General features: G+C 42.0%; 1 protein-coding gene across 2 annotated transcripts in view; it reads right to left on the reverse strand.

Annotated features, from left to right (window-relative positions):
- Positions 1–6027: 6027 nt before the first annotated feature.
- Positions 6028–20374, reverse strand: part of rnf144aa (ring finger protein 144aa) — a 33494-nt gene continuing 19147 nt past the window's right edge. For both annotated transcript variants that reach the window (XM_044166977.1, XM_044166978.1), the window contains exons 3-8: positions 17678–17782; positions 16559–16619; positions 14820–15036; positions 12969–13116; positions 12448–12537; positions 6028–10042 (exon numbers count right to left, since the gene is read on the reverse strand). In XM_044166977.1, coding sequence (XP_044022912.1) covers positions 9911–10042; positions 12448–12537; positions 12969–13116; positions 14820–15036; positions 16559–16619; positions 17678–17782 — 753 coding nt within the window. In that variant the 3' untranslated portion in view covers positions 6028–9910. The remainder of the gene's footprint in view (positions 10043–12447; positions 12538–12968; positions 13117–14819; positions 15037–16558; positions 16620–17677; positions 17783–20374) is intronic.

Here is a 20374-nt window from a genome sequence, read left to right on the forward strand (position 1 = left end):
AACTGGCCCTGAGTCAGTTCTCACAAGGGTGGAGTTTATTACTGTCACTCTCCAAACCCTGGGCTTGGTGTATGCTTGTGGGGAGTGACAAGGCCAGAGTCTTGACACCAATTATGAATCACTTTCGCTTCTAGAGGGTCTTCACTGTAAGAAATGGTCAATTTTGGTTTACAACTAATTCACTGCAGCTAATCTGCACATGTGATGCACTCACCCTTTGGTCTCGCTGAGATTTCTGTAGAATACAAACAAATTCCCCACCAAACCAGACATGTCAGTCAGAAATCATTTTATTTGGTATTGGACTTTCCAGTAAGTGGAAGATTGAGGCAAGTACCTAACATACAGTAGATGCCTTGTGGGCCCCAACAACACAGTCACTAGTCCTGTGGTTACATTTTGTAGCGTGATCTTGGCATTCTTGGTCCCATCTTCAGGAAGGGAAATGGGATAACTTGTTGTTGTGCATGTATGTGTATCTTTTCAGAGGGAGCACTTTGGCAGGCACCATTACCGCCCAGCAGTAAATTGCCTTGTAAATTATAGTGCCGGGGTAATAAAGCCAGATTTGTATATCACCGGGAGTGGAGACTGTGTCTGTCTTGTAAATTTAATTAAACAGCAGGTGCAAAATCAGGTCATATGGCTTTGATGTGCCCCATGTGAGAATGACAACCAGACAAAGATTCTAATACGGGGAGCATTTACATATTTTTGCATGCGGCGGGCGGCTTGTATGGAGGTAGGGGGAGCCTCGCCTATCACCTTGTAGTGTATTAAATTTCCCCCAAATTAAAGAGGATTCAAATTAGCTGTCACCTTCAATTTTAATAGATCTACAGCAAAATAAATGGTTAAGCTCTTCAAAACACAGCCTCTTGCTTGTTGAGTGTGCATAAACTCAGCCATTACCAACACCTAGTGCCGACTGAAACACTTTCAGACTAATTGGCTTTTATTGCCTGTCTACTGTACATTACACAACATCAGAACTAACCCATTAGAATGCAATTAAAATACTTACCAAGAACTTCAATTAAACAAGATGCGACATCAAGCTAAACCAGCGCCTGCAGTATAGTATATTACAAAAACTGTGATTTTCTTGCCAACTAGTATTGTGTTTTAATATAGATCTCCGTCTGGCTGATGTGCACTGAAGCCAAAAATCATCCTCTTATGGCTGTACTTGACCTGTGACACTGTCAACGTGCTGTCTGGGCTCCAGAAGGCCCTTTCCTGTATGTCGGTTTGAGCTCACTGCCAGAGAGCCTACGAACGTGTCAGCGGCATCAGTTGACCTGACGGCAACACCTTCGCTTGTTTCTTTTTTTGTGTGTTGGGAGGAAGTGTTGATAATTACCACCTAGGATGTAGCCATCTGTGCCGCCCTTTCACGGCCTGTTAAGCTTGCTTTTCAGAAAGTTTACTGTTGACAGAGGGCACGTGAGAGAAGTGAACGCCAGAGCGCGTAAAAAGACTGCACACTCAAGCAATATTAAAAGCAGTGCTAAGGAGCTGATTTACAGGCAGAAGGTGGAAGAGGAGGCAAAGGAGGAAGACGAGAAGAAGAGGGGCAAAGATTAGGTGCAAAAATATGGAGGGGGAAGAATTGTTGAGATTGAGTACACTCATTAATAAACTTAAATCAAGTAATTGGAGTAATCCTGAAAATTTGCATTTAAATGCAACTAGTGAACATCAAAACATTTAAACCAGATTGAAGTGAGTATTCTCATTATTGAGTCACTTTCCCAGTGATCTCATACAAGTTCACAATCCCTATCTTGATTTTGTCCCAGCTTGCATGCTTTCCACTTGCTTGAGCTCTGTAACTTTTCATCGTGTCCATCACTCCGAGCCGCCAATTGTCATCAGCCATGAGGGACACCTGTGTTTCTGCCATAAGGCAGCAGTTATCATCTAGCTGTCAGATATCTGTCACTATGGCAGGATCTATGTGGAAACCTTCTCTGTCAAAACCTGTCAAATTTCACTGAGTCTTTAATGAGAAAAAGCCAAGTTGAAACCACAGGCACAGACGTCTGTGTGTGTGTGTGTGTGTGTGTGTGTGTGTGTGTGTGTGTGTGTGTGTGTGTGAGTGAGTGAGAGTTAGAGATACAGCAGGCTGAGGGAACAGGTGCATGGCTGGAAGCTGTGGTGGTGGTAGGAACAGTAAGGGCTCAGTACAGTACGTCATCTCTGATAGCTGAGGGTTCCAGTCCAACTAATCAAACACACATCAACTGCCGGTGACTAAAAAACACACGACTGATATTACATAAAGAGCAGTGGGCTGGAAATTGATCCAGCTCCATTTTACAAACTTCATGTTAAATCAACAGACGAAAATCCATTTTTTCTACTGTAGCCTCAGGTATTTTAAAAAATCAATTTGTTGGCTGTATAAAAAGAACAATTTCTTGCTAAACCAAATGTAAATAGAACTTGAAAACATTTCTTTGCACCTGGCAATATCATAATTAACTCAAGCCTTTGTATTTGACTATGTGCTCTATTACAAACCAAATCCCTCAGGTCTTCGCTGTTCTCAGGTATGTCATCATGACAGAAAACAGAGTTTGTTACTTTCCCTGTGGCCCTTGACAACCGTTATCCTCACCAGGCAGGCATGCCGTCCCAACAGGCCTGTCAGAGGCCAGGTGAGGAGGCTCAGGTGAATGACCCCAGGCAAACTTCTCCCAGATAAAATCAAGAGAAAGGAGGGAGGGAGAGTGGTGAATGAGACAGGAGGGAAGTGGAGCAGGAAAGCAAACACAGGGGGTTGTAGAAGAAGTGGGATGAGGTAGATGAGTTTTATTAAGGTGCACAGTGTGGCAAGAAGGTAAGTCAAGCAAAACTGAAGATAAAGGGAGAGAAGGTATGGGATGACACATGAAGAGGGGTAGAAAGAGAGAGGAGGGAAGATGAAGGGTATGCAAGTCAAACATTGACAGGTTCTTATGTATCTGTAAATCAACAGAGACTAAAAAACTAGTAAAAAACAAACAAACTAAAAACTAGTTCACATTTTACGTTTTAGTATAATATGAACATAATTTTTTATTTATTTAAAAAAAATTAAAGGAATTGTTTGACATTTTGGGAAAAATGCTTGAGAATGGTATCGATGTTTTCATCTAACTCTCAGCAACAAAACAAATGTGTTTTTCAAAATGTCAAACTATTCCTTTAATTAGATAAAATCTTACTCTAATATTTTGATAAATCCCCCATGTTCTCTGTGTCTTTGCTAGAAATGAACTTTTTCAAGTCACAGTCTAAGCAATTGATTGTTGTAGAACAACATCAACAAATACTGTACATCCCCTTTGTTGTTGATTTGACAGGCCAGAGCCTTGTCTTGCCGAACCACAGGAAGCTAATGAGAGCTAATAGGTGTCATAGGCTTTAGGGACAATGAGCAGTACAACTACATGCTGGGATAAAATAGATCAGAGGCGGGGCCATGTCATTTCATGTCAGTCACTGGCAGATGTACAATGGCCCCTGGTTATAATTAGAGTGTGCTATGTGTGGAAGTATGAGTGAATGCACATGCCTATTACTAAGCCTTAACCCCCATCGAGAGCTAGCATGGAACTCTTAGTTTTTAATGTCAACGTGTGTTTACTCTATTCTTTCCTTGGCGGGGGCAAATGCTGCCCGTCAGCTTGACATGTCAGGACTGAGGAAGGAGCCTCTAGAATAAGCATCAATGCTCAGTGGAACAGAATATATATGGTATATGGTTGTATATTGCACTGAAGACTACTTCCTGCCCTAAATGATGAATGAGTGATTAAATAAGGGTGCTGAACCATACAGAATGAATCCCTGATCTATTTGACCCTAGCTGCTTTGAAATTTTGTGGCAAAAATGTGCAGAAGAAGTGGACTCTATAAACTATAAATGCTAGGAACAGAGCAGCATTTTAATCTTTGGACAGTGACAACATTTCATCGCTTAGTATTTGATGTATCAAAAGTCAGTGTGTGTATCATTATTGACAAACAGCCTGTGCTGTTTTTACAGGACTCTAGTTCCCTCTTCTGGCAAGCAGATTTACCATTAACATCAAGTAAATCATTATATTACAACACAACTACTTAATGACCTTCTGCTATACCATAGTGTTCATGAAAATTTACCTTCAGAATTCCTGCGGGTAGTATGATGTCTCTTACTGAGTTCTGGTCATGTAACGATCATCAAGGTATTTAGCTGACCATACTAACAAGCTATGTTGAGTAAGATGAAGCAGAGGCATTTATCCAATGACATTGTTAGACTACACGTAGCATTACTAGTAGTGTTGATACTAGTGTAGACTCAGAGCCATTAATCAACACTTTTGATGAAGATAACAATGGTACATTTAATTCCATGTGTTCTTTTTAAAAGGTGTCTTTCCTGTACAGAGGCAAGGTTTTCCTGTCTCTATCAACTGTCACTGAATTTACATTTGCATTGCAAGGACTAGACCTAAGGGGCTGATGATTACTCTGGTAAGAAATGAAAAAGAAAAAAGAAAAAAATCAAAATTCTAAATACACAATATTATGTTTATTTTTCAGACCTTTCTTTAATCTTTTTTTGTGTAAAATACTGGATAGTTTGTCTTCAGGCATCCAAAAAGTACAAAAAATAAGGAAAAATCTGTTGTGATTTAACTGCTCACAGTCATGTACCCTGTGATGGGGTGTCACAAGTAGATGCTGCTTCATATTAAGAGGTCAGAAGCAAAATAGGTTTAGGGAACCACTGGACTAGACTATATGGAGAAAATGTTTGCTTAGCCACTTTTCCTGTAAATATTCTATAGTTTCAAGATATTTTATGGACAAGACAAACAAGACACACACGCATTGATGCTATAGTATAAAAAGGTTAAGAGTTTGTTGGTTAGTTGGTTTCTAAGTGCAGAGCAGCAGAGGAGAGGATGCTGATGGGGAGCAGAAGGAGGACTTGGCAGCAAGGTGTTGGAAGGTAAAGCCAGAGCAGAGCAGCCTGATCGGCCTGCAGCCAGCACACGTGTGATATCAGAACCTTGTGTTCTATACAGAGCAGGTGCAAAGGCCTTGTGTCTTCTCTTTTCATCCATCCCTTTCTCAGCGATGGAGCTTGGCTCTCTGTCTCCTGTTTCTCTGATGTTCAGCTCTTTGTCTTCCAGGTGATACACTCCTCCCTGTCTCTCTGTCCATCTCTCCATTTCCTTCCTCACACCCCCCTCTCTCCCCCTGTATCATACTTCATTTGCTCCAGATAAGACATCAGCTTCAGCGCCCATCCACAAACTCTGTCACCATGATGCCCACAGATGGTAACTTCCTGTGGTCCTGCCCAGTGATTGGTGGAGAGACTTCCAAACAGAGAACAGCTGGTGAGGGATGATATATCACCGGGCGTTTGCACTTTCATTTGCAGGGTTGTCTTGTTAATGCTCCCAATCCAGCATCTGGCAGGAAATAGACACAAAGGCAGAGAGGGGGAGAGAACAACCTGTTCTTTGGCAGACCTTAACAAAAGGCTGACACATGTCTGATGAACAGACAGAGCTGCCGTGAATATGAAGGAAAGATGCTTGATGCAAGTAAAACAAAGGCTAAGAGGATGTGGACATTTTCTACAAAAAGGTTATTGTTAAGAGAATGAAACAATAAATACGCCTCCAGAGGATTAAAAAAAAAAACATTAAAAAGAAGTTAGTGTATGACAACTATTAATCCACCCATGTAGGAAGGTGAGAACAATTTAAAAATGACTAAAAATCCCACACTCTTGTGATATCAATTTTTGTGATGGTACATTATTTTGCTTGCTACTGTTTATTGCTGATTATCTCCATGAAGTAGTGCTCCTCTTGTACTATAGATCTTCCTGTTAATGGAAAGGAGAACTATACACTTTAAACACCAGAGGGAGCCATTTCACAACCAAATGGGCCACAAGACTTCCTCATGGTATGTTTGAGATGCATAAACTGTAATATTTCAATACCCTGGTGTGAATGAATGAGAGCAGAATCACAAAAAAACAACAACCTTTAATACCTGGTGTCACAGTGTTAGTGGAACTGTAGATATACTGAGATGCCGAGTCTACGTTGTGCAGAATTGATCCAAATATGCCATTTTACAATGTTGATATCTTTGTATCACCCAGGTCGATGTACTTTCAATTACTGACTAAAGACATTGTTAACCATCTCCAAATACAGACATCTTGTGTACAGACAGCATTTCCTCTGACAATAATCCACTTACTGAGGTGACCAATCAGGCCTGAAGAAGTCTGCTCTTAAAACAAATGCAAATACAACAAACTATGACGTAACACAGGCGTATAAAAAAACCCAAAAAAGTAACAGACACTTAAAGCCAACCTGCTGAATTGAGGAAGGCCAACCAACATTGTATATCATATGGCTGAACGTCAAAACATATTTCTTTAAAAAAGGAGGGAAAGAAATAAACTCAAAAAAAACCAAACAAGTCAGCTGGGTGATAGTGACAACGCTACCATTCCAAAGATCTTTAGAGGCTACAATATTGTAATATTTAACATGTAGAAGTCAGAGAAAAATCATGCAGCTTCATCTCTTGACACAACAGATTATAAAATATAAATTGTTGCTTGTAACTAAACTTGATCTTCGGATACTTGCAAAGTAGATATTGAGCCTTTGTAAAAATAACCTTCACCTTGCTTCCCAAATCTTAGAGACAAGCCCTCAGTCAAACTGTCCTAACCAACACCTGTGCTGATGTTTCATCTGCTTAAGTGGTTATATAGGCCTTTATGTCGAGCCCTGAAAAGCCTCTTCTGGCTCCAGTGTAGAAAATGATTATGCAATGTGACACTGCAGTGATTGTAATATTTGCTGTTTGGCCCTTTTATATCTGTTGCATAATACAGTATCTACCTGTTCAGTGGTGCCAGCAAACATAGATAAAGAAAAATGTTGTGTAAAAAATGGAAGTGGCCATGATTTTGTTCGACTTTAGTTACTTTAGTAAGACTTTGATGATGGTGATAATTTTGTGTTTAAATGAAGATTTTGAACTATTTGATATTAATCTTTATCCTGGTGATATCAGTCCTGATACATTAAGTTGTGAAACCTCTTAAGAAGTACGGTTGCAATCTCTCGTATGTATTGACTTTTCTAATAAATTGACATTGATTTCAGGTGCTAAAGTCCTCCATTAAACACAGCAGGCACCATACCACACACACATCACAGATCATATCAAGTAGTAAAACAATGAAACCCATATACAGTGCAGCGTTTACATAAAGAAGCATTAAAATATTTTCCACCCTGTAAAAACTGTTGATACATTACAAATATATAGTCAAAATGCACATACAATAGACAGCTCTGTTTCCTTATCCCTTCCAGGAAATCTGCTTGGCACGATTGTCATAAAAACAACAAAAGCTTGTGGAATTTAACTATTTTTGGGGCAAGCACCAAACTTCGATAGGTAGAAATTGGACTGGCTTTGATATCAAATTATCATGCTCATACAGTAGATGAGGTCAGTGAAAGCAACACAAGCTACAGGTAAGTTACTCTAAATTTAAGGCTACTAATAAGGATTATCATACTGGATATTGGAGCTAAATTTATGAGGACATGAGTGAGTTGCAGATTAGCTACTGTTGTTAACTATTAATCGCCTGTTTTGGTAACTGTAGCCACACCTCTCATGAAATGCTACATCAACACTGGTAACTTACACCAGAAGGGAGGGGAAAGTAAGCAGTACTAAATAGCTTATTCAAAACATTAGAATGGCTATGCATGGTAACAGAAAATAAGAAAAAAAGATTCGACTTCGTTCAACTATTAAAAGACATTTGAGATGCCCCCCCCCAAAAAAAATCAAGACATTATCAAATGAAAAATGGCCAAATTTTGTCCTGATTTTCAAGCTCACAAACTTGAAATATAGTTAAAACACAGATAGATAACAGCAACATAGATGCTGAAAATAAAATGGATGGTTTTTGAATAATTCCCTGATTAAATAAAAGCCATGATATGTATGCACATATATGGTGACATTCTGCAGCTTTCACTATATGAACCTACCCATGACATACACTTGATTATGACCAATCGATAGCCTTTTAAGAACGATAATGTACAAACTTGCATAGATAAAGTGATATAGTATAGAGCAGCTTCATAATTATGTGCCCGAAAATGGAACATTCTTTTATATTTACTCTATAGGCTTTTCTGACATCCCTGCAAGGAATAGCTGCTTGTTGTTGGAGGTCTAACTACCAACAAAACAAAACATTGACACTTGGACCACTAACATATGCAAGTTTGCAATTTGGGCCGGCAGGTATTAAGTCTCAAAGAGTGGGAGATCTGATCTGAGTTAAGCTTCAGATCGTTTGTGATGATGGTTGGGTGGATGTTGATTAGCTCTCCTGCTCAAAAAGGCTTAGGAAATACAGGCCCTAGGTCACACAAAACATCAGTTTAGGACAGTTGTTTGTTTTTTTTGTTTTTTTTTTTACAGTATGGCTATTAACAGTGTGGCATATGGATGACATCATAGAATCATCTGAATATAAAGGGCTTCACTGACTGTCTGTAATACTTGAAAATGCTGCTAAACATGCTTTCCATGGGATTAATGAATTTGACTTAACTCTCTTTAATGCACAGGGGGAAATGCCTGATTTTGGCTATTCTCAATTTAAGGCTATTAATTTCTATTTGGCTAAGCCACCACCTGGGGACTAAGAATTACAGGAGTGACATCTCTTTTAGTTAAGTATTAAAATAGTTCCACAACATGTGGATACAAAGTCCTCTGACAGACTTCACGTTAATGTTGAACTTAAAGGGGAGCACCACTCAATTTGGGAAATTTCTGGATCATAAACATCTGTAACATCTTCCGAATCTCTCTCTCTCTCTCTCTCTCTCTCTCTCTCTCTCTCTCTCACTCAAAGATGACTCCAAAGGTCTGCCAAAGAGAATGTATTAGAGAAATGGTAACAATAATGAAAAAAAGGACATTAGGGTATAAAACATAAGCTGAAAGTTGAATATAGCTAGTCTTCATTTTCACTTGACCACAGAAATTAAGTGTATTTATTAGATTTGAGTGGAAATCCCCTTTAATAAATGTACCTAACAGGTTGGAAAACACTCAAAAGTACAACACATAGACACTACTCTGAGCACAGTTCTATTAAAAGCAAGAGGTTATAAAACATTGACATCATCAAGAGGACGTGCTGTACATTGAGTTGAGAGTGACAACAGCCTCCCGTCTCTACCTCAGTCGTGAACATGACATAGAAATCACGTTCTGTGTGCAAATCGAGTGAACACCAGACATGCGTGGCGTAACTCTAATGCTACTGACTGAATCTGCAGAGCTACATCGAGTGTGGTGGCGGGGAAAAAGCTTTTGTTGCGTACGACAAACTGACAAAACAGAGCAATAAAGTAAAAGTTCTTTCTAAGGTGGCTCCTGCATGATATTGTCCATGCAAGAGAAAAGCATTTGCTTAGAGGAAATACCACACCACAGTAACCCACGACTGAGGACCACTTGAAGTGGCCCAGACTTCTTCCACGTCCCCAAACCACCAACGTCTCACACACATGGACTCATTGGTCCTTAGACAAGTCTGACCTCCTCCGACCTTTGACCCTGCACCTCTCTTCAGGCCAAGGTGTAGGGTCGCTTTTCTACCATGCCTCTCTCATGCAGAGCGATGGATCCCGAATCAGCCAGGGCTGGTGCAGGCTCAGCCCCAAAAAAATGAAGTGCTCAAAGCTGGTGGGAGGAAAAGAACGGAAAGGGGTGAAAAGGAAAAAAAGATGCCCCATCCTTGAAGCGGCTCTCCGCTCCAGCTCTGATGGCGTGTTTAAGTTGGCAATGGGTCGTCATCGCCTTTGCTGCACTTGCACTTGCAGCAGAGGACGATTGGAGTGGCCAGGAGGAGGAAGGGGGAGGCAACCAGCAGGAGCAGGCCGAAGCCAGCAAAGATCCCCACAACCTGCAGGGAGACATCAGCAAAAATGAAATACATTGTTTTAAATACAACACTCATACATACAGTAGCAGGTGCATGTAAGGGATGGGTGCAGTGATGTTACACTTAAAAGGGACAGTTCACCCCAAAATCAAAAATACATATTTTTCCTTTTACCTGTAGTGCTATTTATCAGCAACCAGGTCATGATTTCTGGAAAGAAATAGCACTACAGGTAAGAGGAAAAATATGTATTTTTGATTTTGTGGTGAACTGTCCCTTTAAAAGCTACTTGACAGCATCATCCTATAGAATACAAGTCCACCAAAATGTATCAGTGCCTTACTTTTGCAAGCTTTGATACATTACACATGTAAGCGATGAGTAGGTAGGTTACTTACACCTTTTCAACATTTTTTAAAATAACTTCATTCTGCAACTTGTACTGCACAAAATATCAAAGATGACAGTGATGATGTTTGTTTTTTTAATCTCACTGTTTCACAAGAGCTTGCCTTGAATCCTTCCAATCAACTGCAATACTACATGATGGCCTGCAGATGGCACACAATGCCTCAAAACAACAAAACTGTCAGCACAATTGCTTCAAAATGCTTCAGAAAGCTTTGCTTTCCCCATAGTGTGGCAATTTAAAAAGGCATATTTTATTTTATTTTTTAAATGAACAGCATATATATTAGATTCTCTCTTACTACTGCAAACTATAATGACTGAAATAAATGTTGCGCTGCATGGTGCAATACAAAGAAAGGAATACATTTTTACTTTCTGGATTCAGGGCTAGGACGAAGACTGGCATATAAATTGACTGGGGCATTAAACTCAGTGACAGCCATGTTTGAGATGATGTGCAAGATACTGGCAACTACCACAGATGATCTTGGCAAGTTTTCACAAATGTCTATTGTTTGTTTGGTTGCTGTTATGTTGTGAGAGTGTTGCTAAGGATCTCCCGGATCATCTTGTGATATAATCATTAAATTGCCAAATCAACTGACATACGGACTCTGTCTCAGCATCAACACCGGGAAAGCCATTGATGGGCATTTGTAATTTGGGTAGTCAACATATGATGCCCTGAACTTGAGATGGTGGGATGGTCAGAACAACTACTAACATATCCTAACTTATCATGGATTAAAAAAATATTCTGTGCAATGCTAACATTAGCAAGGTAAAACAGAGATGTTTAAAAGTTGATGTTTTCATTTGATTTTCTCTTTATGAGCATGGCAAGTTAGTTAGAAAATTCACCACATGGGGGAGCCAGACACCAGCAAGTTCAGAGCCACAAAATGGACTACATAACATGCAGTCACATGCAACACTGACTTATAATAGCACAATGCTTTTCCTCCTGTTTTGGGGTATCGCTTGCAAACAGGTTTCTGCCTGTTTTTTAAGAACACATTACTAACTATCCTTCTTCCAGCTAGTATACAGGCTATGCTGTAGAGGAAAGCACACTATATTGAGCACAATCTGCTCTGAGTAACAGACCCTGATGATGCTGACATGTTTAGGACATGACCTTCCTTGTAACTGATGGTACGACTCTCGTGGGAACATAGACCCCATGTCGTCAGATACAGACAGGGAGAGAAGATGTTTTTTGCAGGATAGATTTGCCCTGGTGCATCTTGTATTAATGAGGGAGTGAGAGGGAAGCTTTTTAGATGTGAAGGAACGAGGGGGGTGAAATGAGGAGAGCAAGAGAGAGACAAAGATACACAGAGCAGTGAAGCTATAGCTGGCTTCCACCAGCTGAACTGTAATCATATGACTAAGCCTGCCCCACTGGGCAACAGATGCCAGTGTGTATGCTAATGTTGACAAAATAACAAGTATGTTGGACAAAGGGACAGAGTGTCTGTCATAGACTTAAAAGACAAATCACATGTGGGAAATGATATGCCCTATCTAATCCTTCATGTGTAATTTGCCTCTTTCACATGTGGGAAATTACATGTCATATCCAATCCTTTATATGTAATCCATCATTTCATTTTGCTTCTGTCTGTAAAGGACCTTGGTTATGTAAACCTTTTTTGTTTTTTAAATGAAATAGGTTCAATAGGTGCATAATAGGTTTAGTTGGAAACAGCAGGACAATGACCATCAGGCACTTGTCGATGCACGCGGATCAAGCTGTCCTTTTCCTGTTGTGCTGTCAAGGTAATACTCTGGACTCACTGAATGCCAGTGTGTGAGCCAGGAAGAGAGAAAGAGGCAGAACCAGGGAGCACGTGTATGGCCACATTTTGCAGTGTGGTCAAAGGGGGGGGGGGCCCTGAGTTAGTGGTTAGTGTGAGACACAGGTGGGGTGTGGGGTGTGGGGGGGGTGTGTGTGGGGGGGGGTGGGGGGGTGGTGGTGGTGGTGGTGGTGGTGGGGGGGGGGGTGTTCTCACCTGTGTTCTGTGCCAGATAACAGAAGCCCTAGAATGGCCCAATTTGTTTCGACAGGGGCCTTTGTCATAGTGGATGAGGAGAAAGTCATCCTGTCACACAAACACACACGCACAATACAGATAAAGATTGACCATTATCAGTCTGAAAGACAGGCAGATGTTCTGAGAAAATTGCTTTTTAACTGACCTGTGTGGTGTGGTCGTCTGTGCTCGCACAATTAAGATTACATAAGGCACCACAGCTCACAAAAAAACCCAACCCAAATAAATCTTATTCCTTTCTTATCAAGACCAAGGTTAAGCTACAATTTCATGATAATGAAAGCTATTGCTGACGCAGGGAGACAACTTATGTCAACATCCAGGATTATCACAATGTGCAAAACACAGTTACATTATTATATATAATATTATATACAATATTAAACTGTAGAGATTTTTAGAGCTGGAAAAAATGCATAATCTTGCTCTCTATTGCAGTGAATATCAAAGAATAAAGAAATTATGAAGACCAAACTCACATCCAGGGACTCCAGACAGTACCAGCAGAAGGCATGTTTGCAGTTCTTGCACATCATCTGTGCACAGCCCTCGTCCCTCTCGATGTAAACTTTACATTTAGGACAGCGCTTGATTGGTGCATCATCCTCTTCGTTCTTATAGAAAGAGCTGGGAAGAAGAGAGACACAAGCCTGATGTGTTTTTTTATTCCAAACATGAGATAAAATCCAAAATCATTCAACATTCACTTTACGAGAAGTGCTTGGGATGTGATTACTTTAATGCAGTAATCAATATTTGGTGTTAACATGATTGTGTGAAACGGTGGATAGCAGTAGTTCAGAGCTGACAACTCTTCTAAAAACCAAGAAGTAAAGTGCTGACTCCTGAAATCTGGAGGCAAGCAGGTAGCTGTCATTCTGAGCATTGTCCTAGGACAGCAAACAAGCCCATTCATTTTTAGTGGAGGGTGCATTCAAATGAGGAGGTTTCTACTGTCCTCTTCCTCAAAGCAATAATAAAATGCTTGGGGTGTAAAGAAGAATCAGAATCCAGCTTTTAGAGACATCCTTACAGTGAACAAGTGTAGTTCAAACACCAGAGGCTTTCCAACTAAGAGTAGACCGGTTAATCCTCTCTCCCTCCACTATGGCCTTTGAGCTTGGTCCTGAACCTGTGCAGATAGAGAAAAGCTCTGCAGAGCTAATGATGTTTCCAGAGTAAGAGGATATCACAAAGAAACGGGTCAGCTGCACATCTACGGGCAGCCCTCTTCTGCCCTCACAGACAGATCCTGTATCCTTAAAATTAATAATAGGCTCATCCCAGACTGCTTTACTGCAGTTTAGTTTCAGCAGATTGTTTTATATCTGCCTATTACTTTGTGCTTGAGCTCTGGCTGATGCTCAACTGAGCAGTGGCTGCAAAACAGCCAGCCAGACCGGCTGTCAGTCTATATTTAAGGACATACTGAATGAATCCTGCTGTATATTGACAAGTGGCTCTGAACTCTAGTCAGGGGAGCTGAACATGATGTGTGGATTGCTACTCCAGTTCTGAGAAAATGAATATCATTTCCAGGTATTGCATCTGCAGAGGCTTTACAGCAGCTGATACTGTCAGAACATTTTAGGAGGGAATAAAACATCTTTTTAAAAGGCTGAAGAGGTAGTAAAAACACAATGGAGATAAATGATTACTGGACTGGATATTGCTGGTGTGTAACACCTTTAACTGATGATGTAATTAAACTTAGCAAAAATGTATACTTAAGTCATCAATTTATTTACTTAGTTGTTAAAAATGTCTTTAATATTTTAGTTAATACTTTTGTAACAGTTAAAAATACACCTATTTTAAGTAAGCTAATAATCAGTCATTAATTAAATTAAATTAATTTTAATTCAAATTAATTTATATCTACAATTACATTCTTGACCAATTTAAAGGGTTCTTTTTTATTACATTTTGTATTAAAAATCATGATTTCTAAAATCTAAAGTTGACATATTCAAATTGTTTGCAAGCAAGAGTCCAAAACCCAAAGATATTTAGTTAAATATCATAAAAGACCAAGAAAACCAGCAAATATTCACATTTCAGAAGCTCAAAAACAGAAGAATTTTGGCATTTTTGCTTAAACAATGTCTTAAATGTCTTACTAGTCAATTAATACAAATTAATACTTGCAGATTCATTTTCTGTTGACTGACTAATCGATTGATCGTTATTATAGTTGCTGAAAGCCTTAATGGGTCACCAGAAGAGAAGCATGTATGAATGTGTTGATCAGATTATAAAGTAAAGAGAAATTGAAAACAATGCAACGGTACATTAGCTCTTAAAAGGGATAAGCACATGAAAGGCAGTACCTGTTTTCTCCTGGTAGGAAGGAGGTAATGGGCAGGTTGTTCTCCTGGCAGGCCTGCCCGGGGTGCCAGTTGGCCTTGCAGGCTGAGCAGAACTCGAGGGCACAGACGGCGCACTGGACCATCTGGGGCAGCGCTGGAGAATCTGCTTCCTTTAACTGGCACACAGCCTGGCAGGTCGAGGAAGGGCACCACGTCCGGCATGGGTCCAGCAGCACCTCTAAAGGCACAAAATAAATGCCAGCGTCATGGACAGTAGCTCTCTTGAAGGGTTAGTTAACAATCGTTCATTTTTGTCTTGCTATATCTATGATCGTCAAACTCATTTCCATGACTTCACCAAACTCTTATGAATATGTGTGATTTTCTATTTTAAAAGGTGGTAAAGAGACCAGTTTTTGTGTGTTTTTTACCAGTTCTATTCTAAGTTCATAGAGTGATGCACTTGTCCTTGTATCCTCTCCTTCCACCCCCTTCCTCTCTGCCAAGAACTCAGAACACACATTCCACATCCACTCTTGTCTCAGCCTGAGAAATATGGAACAGTTACAGCAACTGTTCTGCCTGACTGGACTGGGACATTGATGAGACGGCTGACTGCCCTTATCCAGGCAGCATCAACAGCTATTCTGAGGCATTCTGAGCATTTTTATTCATTTTCAGGACCCCCCTCTGTGTTCCTATACATGTTTGTCTTTGTGTTCATGTATTTATTTGTGCAAGTGAGATCTGGATGTTCTGTGTACAGCTTGTGTGTCTGTGTAGGTGGAGAACCTGCAGGGCGAGTACCATCAAAGAGTGATAGCACGGCTTGGTTACTGCTTTCTCTGGTAGTGAGGGAACTCTAATATTACTGATTAGCATGTCTACATTGACAGCATGGAGCGAGGCGACTCAGACCTGCCATTATCTTTCCAGCACTGATATCCAAGCCTTTTAGCAGTAGGTTAAGATTTATTCTACAAACAGTGTAAACCGCAGACATTGAATACATAGCTGCACACTGAGGCAGAGATAAAAAGGATTTGACTAAAATATCTTGCTATGCTAAGAGACGTGCCTCCAACAGAGTCAGTCAGACAGTTTACGAGTCTAGAGCCGAACCAATCCAATTAGAATCTCTTTAAACAAAGTCTGGGAGGCTTTCCCTTTCATGCATATTTGATGGGAGCTGGTGTTACACTTTGATGAGGATGACAGAGTTGAGTCAGAATACTACAGTACAAATCAGACAAATGTTACCTGTCACAGGAATATTCCTTGCCTGCATTATTATTTGCAGTTCATGAATGGTATTGAATCCATAATGTTTGGTGTCAGAAGTCAAAATTTAAACACTTAATTCTGAATCAGCTGACTGCTGCCAACATGGTGAACTGCGTGTAGAGAAAATAGACAACTTGACAAGACGTGTCAGTTTTCAAGATTGAAATTTACTGAGCAAACAAGCATTGTTCAAATCTTTTCTATTAGCTTTCCGCAGATACCCCATGGTGTAATTAAATAGCAAAAATGCCCACAGGGGGTGAATGACTGATTCCAGACAGAGTGAGCAGCAGTTTGGCTACACTTGCAAGACAGGATTGTCGTCATCCTTTTGTGTGTCACAGTAAAATACAATATCCCTGGACAACATGAGCATCCACGTGTGTCTGTGACATGCAGTCATTGCCCACACATCACCCACTGAGAAACTCTGGAGATAACACTGACGTACTTCGGCTGCTTTTGCATTGACTCACCCCTTTCAAACTGAAGCTTCTTGTATCTCTGCATCATCTCTGTGGCCACCATGCACTCAATCTGGAGGGAGAGAGGAGAAGAGAAGTGGGAGGGAAATAAGCAGGTCATTGTGCATATTTATAGATAGAAGCTGCATAGAGCAATTGCACATTCAGTATGTGGATATCATTTCCAGAACAATGTCAAATTCAAATTTCTACAAGATCAGAACTTGCCACTTGCTTACCAATAAGGCCTTTTGTGCCATTCTCAGATAGAAAAAGAGAATCCAGTTGCCAGAATGTATTCAAGGTGCATACACAGGTCCGCTCAAAGTTAAATGTTCTCATTTATTGGGCAATGAAATGAGAATTCAGGCTTTGTAAAAGAGCAGTCAATTACAAGATGAAGGCAATGCTGTCAGAGCAGACAGGGATGAGACATGCTCTGCCTGACTGGCAGGAGTAGCTGGGGTTCCATTAAGGGCCGGTGACACTGATTGATAAGAAACATAAGGCCGTGGTGTGCTGAACCGTGGTGTGCCCACGGGCCTCCGAGACCAAGAGTGAGTGAGTCCATCAACCAAACTGCCCGGAGGACGAGGAGTGCTTTGCCCTCAGACTGACCTCTGTTAGGATGACATGCTTATTATAATGGAATAAACACACTGGTAGGTGGAGCACAGTGGTCTACTTGAGTAAAGCTAGAGCTTTTGGGGGGGGGGGGGTGCAACTAACTTACATGTTGGTTTTACCAACTCATACTTTTTTATGTGGGAGGAAAAAGAGCAGCATGATAGGAGGTTCATGACATGGGAAAAAAAGATTTATAGAGATAACAGGTCACTGTTATTTTTTGCTCATTTCAAGCACATGCATTACCAGTTCTGCACATGCTACATTTTCATGTGCATACAAGTAACTTGTTGTGCAAGTTCCAAGCACAATTCTGTACACCACTATGTAAAAATAAAAAGTGGCCTAAGACCTAAGCTAAGACATATTGGACATTATTAGACATGTTCATGAGCCTGAGGAGCTGCAGGGGATGTTCTGATATTGGCAACCAGTCACCACCTAAAGGACAAATTAATCTAATGACAATTAAAGTAAAAATCTGACATGTCCTTTAATCAATACCTCATTTTCCTGTAAGTGTCCTCTTTTGGGACAGGCAGAGTCTGGGCAGCTAATTGCAGTTTCAAGGCCTTCTTTAATCAGGAGTTCCACATACTGCTTCAGGCACTGAGGGAAAAACAGACAGACAGACAAATACAACATTGACTGGATATTGAACTAGGTCAGTCAGTTAGATGAAAAAAGGAAAACAAAACAAACAGACCACGCACCAGAAAAGTTGGTAAACAAACACTGGCCTATGAGTCTCTCTTGATCGTTATCTCTGTCTGTCACCTCAGGAAAAAAGGCAGGAGTATATGATGAATATGTGACAGTTATTTGTTGAAAAGCTTAAAAATAAAAGCGCCACTAATTCATATTTTTACACTAACAGAAAGGGTTCGCCCCCCCCAAAAAAAAAAAATCAATTAATGCTGCTTTACATCAAACTTAAAAGTCATATTTGAAACATATAACTTCTTCTATTAGCTCTTTTAGGGGAGCCAGTGAGACATCTTTGGTTGCAAATTTACATTTATGAAATAACCAATGACTGATCCTTTAAGATGCTGAAAAATCCAAAAGATTTAATACAATTTCCATTTAAAAGACAGACATGAATTAGCATTTAATTAGCTTCTATTCTTTGTTCATTTATTTTGCTACACTGTGTATTTTGTTTTCTATTTTTCTAGCAAAATATAAAAGAGAGAAAATCCATCCATCCATCCATCCATCCATTTTCTTCCGCTTATCCGGGGCCGGGCCGCGGGGGCAGCAGTCTAAGCAGGGACTCCCAGACTTCCTTCGCTCCAGACACTTCCTCCAGCTCCTCCGGGGGGATCCCGAGGCGTTCCCAGGCCAGCCGAGAGACATAGTCCCTCCAGCGTGTCCTGGGTCTTCCCGGGCCGCCTCCGGTGGGACATGCCCAGAACACCTCCCGAGGGGCGTCCAGGAGGCATCCGGATCAGATGCCCTAGCCACCTCAGCTGGCTCCTCTCGACGTGGAGGAGCAGCGGCTCTACTCCGAGCTCCCCGTGTGACTGAGCTCCTCACCCTATCTCTAAGGGAGCGCCCAGCCACTCGGGCGGAGGAAGCCCATTTCGGCCGCTTGTATCCGCGATCTTGTCCTTTCGGTCACTACCCAGAGCTCATGACCATAGGTGAGGGCAGGAGCGTAGATTGACCGGTAAATCGAGAGCTTTGTCTTTCGACTCAGCTCCTTCTTCACCACAACGGTCCGATACAGCGCCCGCATCACTGCAGACGCTGTACCGATCCGCCTGTGAATCTCACGCTCCATCCGTCCCTCACTCGTGAACAAGACCCCGAGATACTTGAACTCCTCCACTTGAGGCAAGGACTCCCCACCTACCCGAAGAGAGCAAACCACCTTTTTCCGGTCAAGAACCATGGCCTCAGATTTGGAAGAGCTGATTCTCATCCCAGCTGCTTCACACTCGGCTGCAAACCGTCCCAGTGCATGCTGCAGGTCCTGGTTTGAAGAAGCCATCAGAACGACATCATCTGCAAACAGCAGAGATGAGATCCTGTGGTTCCCAAACCGGACACCCTCCGGCCCCTGACTGCGCCTAGAAATTCTGTCCATATAAATTATGAACAGAACCGGTGACAAAGGGCAGCCCTGGCGGAGTCCAACATGCACCGGGAACAGGTCTGACTTACTGCCGGCAATGCGAACACAGCTCCTGCTCCGGTTATACAGGGACCGGACAGCCCTTAGCAAAGGGCCCCGGACCCCATACTCCCAGAGCACTCCCCACAAAGCGCCCGGGGCACACGGTCGAATGCCTTCTCCAGATCCACAAAGCACATGTGGACTGGTTGGGCAAACTCCCATGAACCCTCGAGCACCCGATGGAGAGTATAGAGCTGGTCCAGTGTTCCACGACCGGGACGAAAACCACTCTGCTCCTCCTGAATCCGAGGTTCGACTATCGGACGAATTCTCCTCTCCAGTACCCTGGAGTAGACCTTACCGGGAGGCTGAGAAGTGTGATCCTCTGTGATTGGAACACACCCTCCGGTCCCCCTTCTTATACAGAGGGACCACCACCCCGGTCTGCCAGTCCAGAGGCGCTGTCCCAGACCGCCACGCGATGTTGCAGAGACGTGTCAGCCAAGACAGTCCCACAACATCCAGAGACTTAAGATACTCAGGACGGATCTCATCCACCCCTGAAGCCTTGCCACCAAGGAGCTTGCCAACAACCTCAGTGACTTCGGCCAGGGTGATGGATGAGTCCGCCTCCGGGTCCCCAGCCTCCGCTTCCTCTTCGGAAGACGTGACAGCGGGATTGAGGAGATCCTCAAAGTATTCCTTCCACCGTCCGACAACATCCCCAGTCGAGGTCAACAGCTCTCCACCCGCACCGTACACGGTGTTGGTGAAGCACTGCTTCCCCCTGAGCCGTCGGACGGTTTGCCAGAATTTCTTTGAGGCTGACCGATAGTCCTCCTCCATGGCCTCTCGAACCTCTCCCAATCCTGAGTTTTTGCCTCTGTGACCGCCACGGGCTGCAGCACGCTTAGCCTGCCGGTACCTGTCAGCTGCCTCGGGAGTCCCACGAGCCAACAAGGCCCGATAGGACTCCTTCTTCAGCCTGACGGCATCCCTTACTTCCGGCGTCCACCACCGGGTTCGGGGATTGCCGCGCGACAGGCACCAGAAACCTTGCGACCACAGCTACGAGCCGC

Source organism: Siniperca chuatsi, linkage group LG15, assembly GCF_020085105.1.
Source record: "Siniperca chuatsi isolate FFG_IHB_CAS linkage group LG15, ASM2008510v1, whole genome shotgun sequence".
Classification (NCBI taxonomy): Eukaryota; Metazoa; Chordata; class Actinopteri; order Centrarchiformes; family Sinipercidae; genus Siniperca; species Siniperca chuatsi.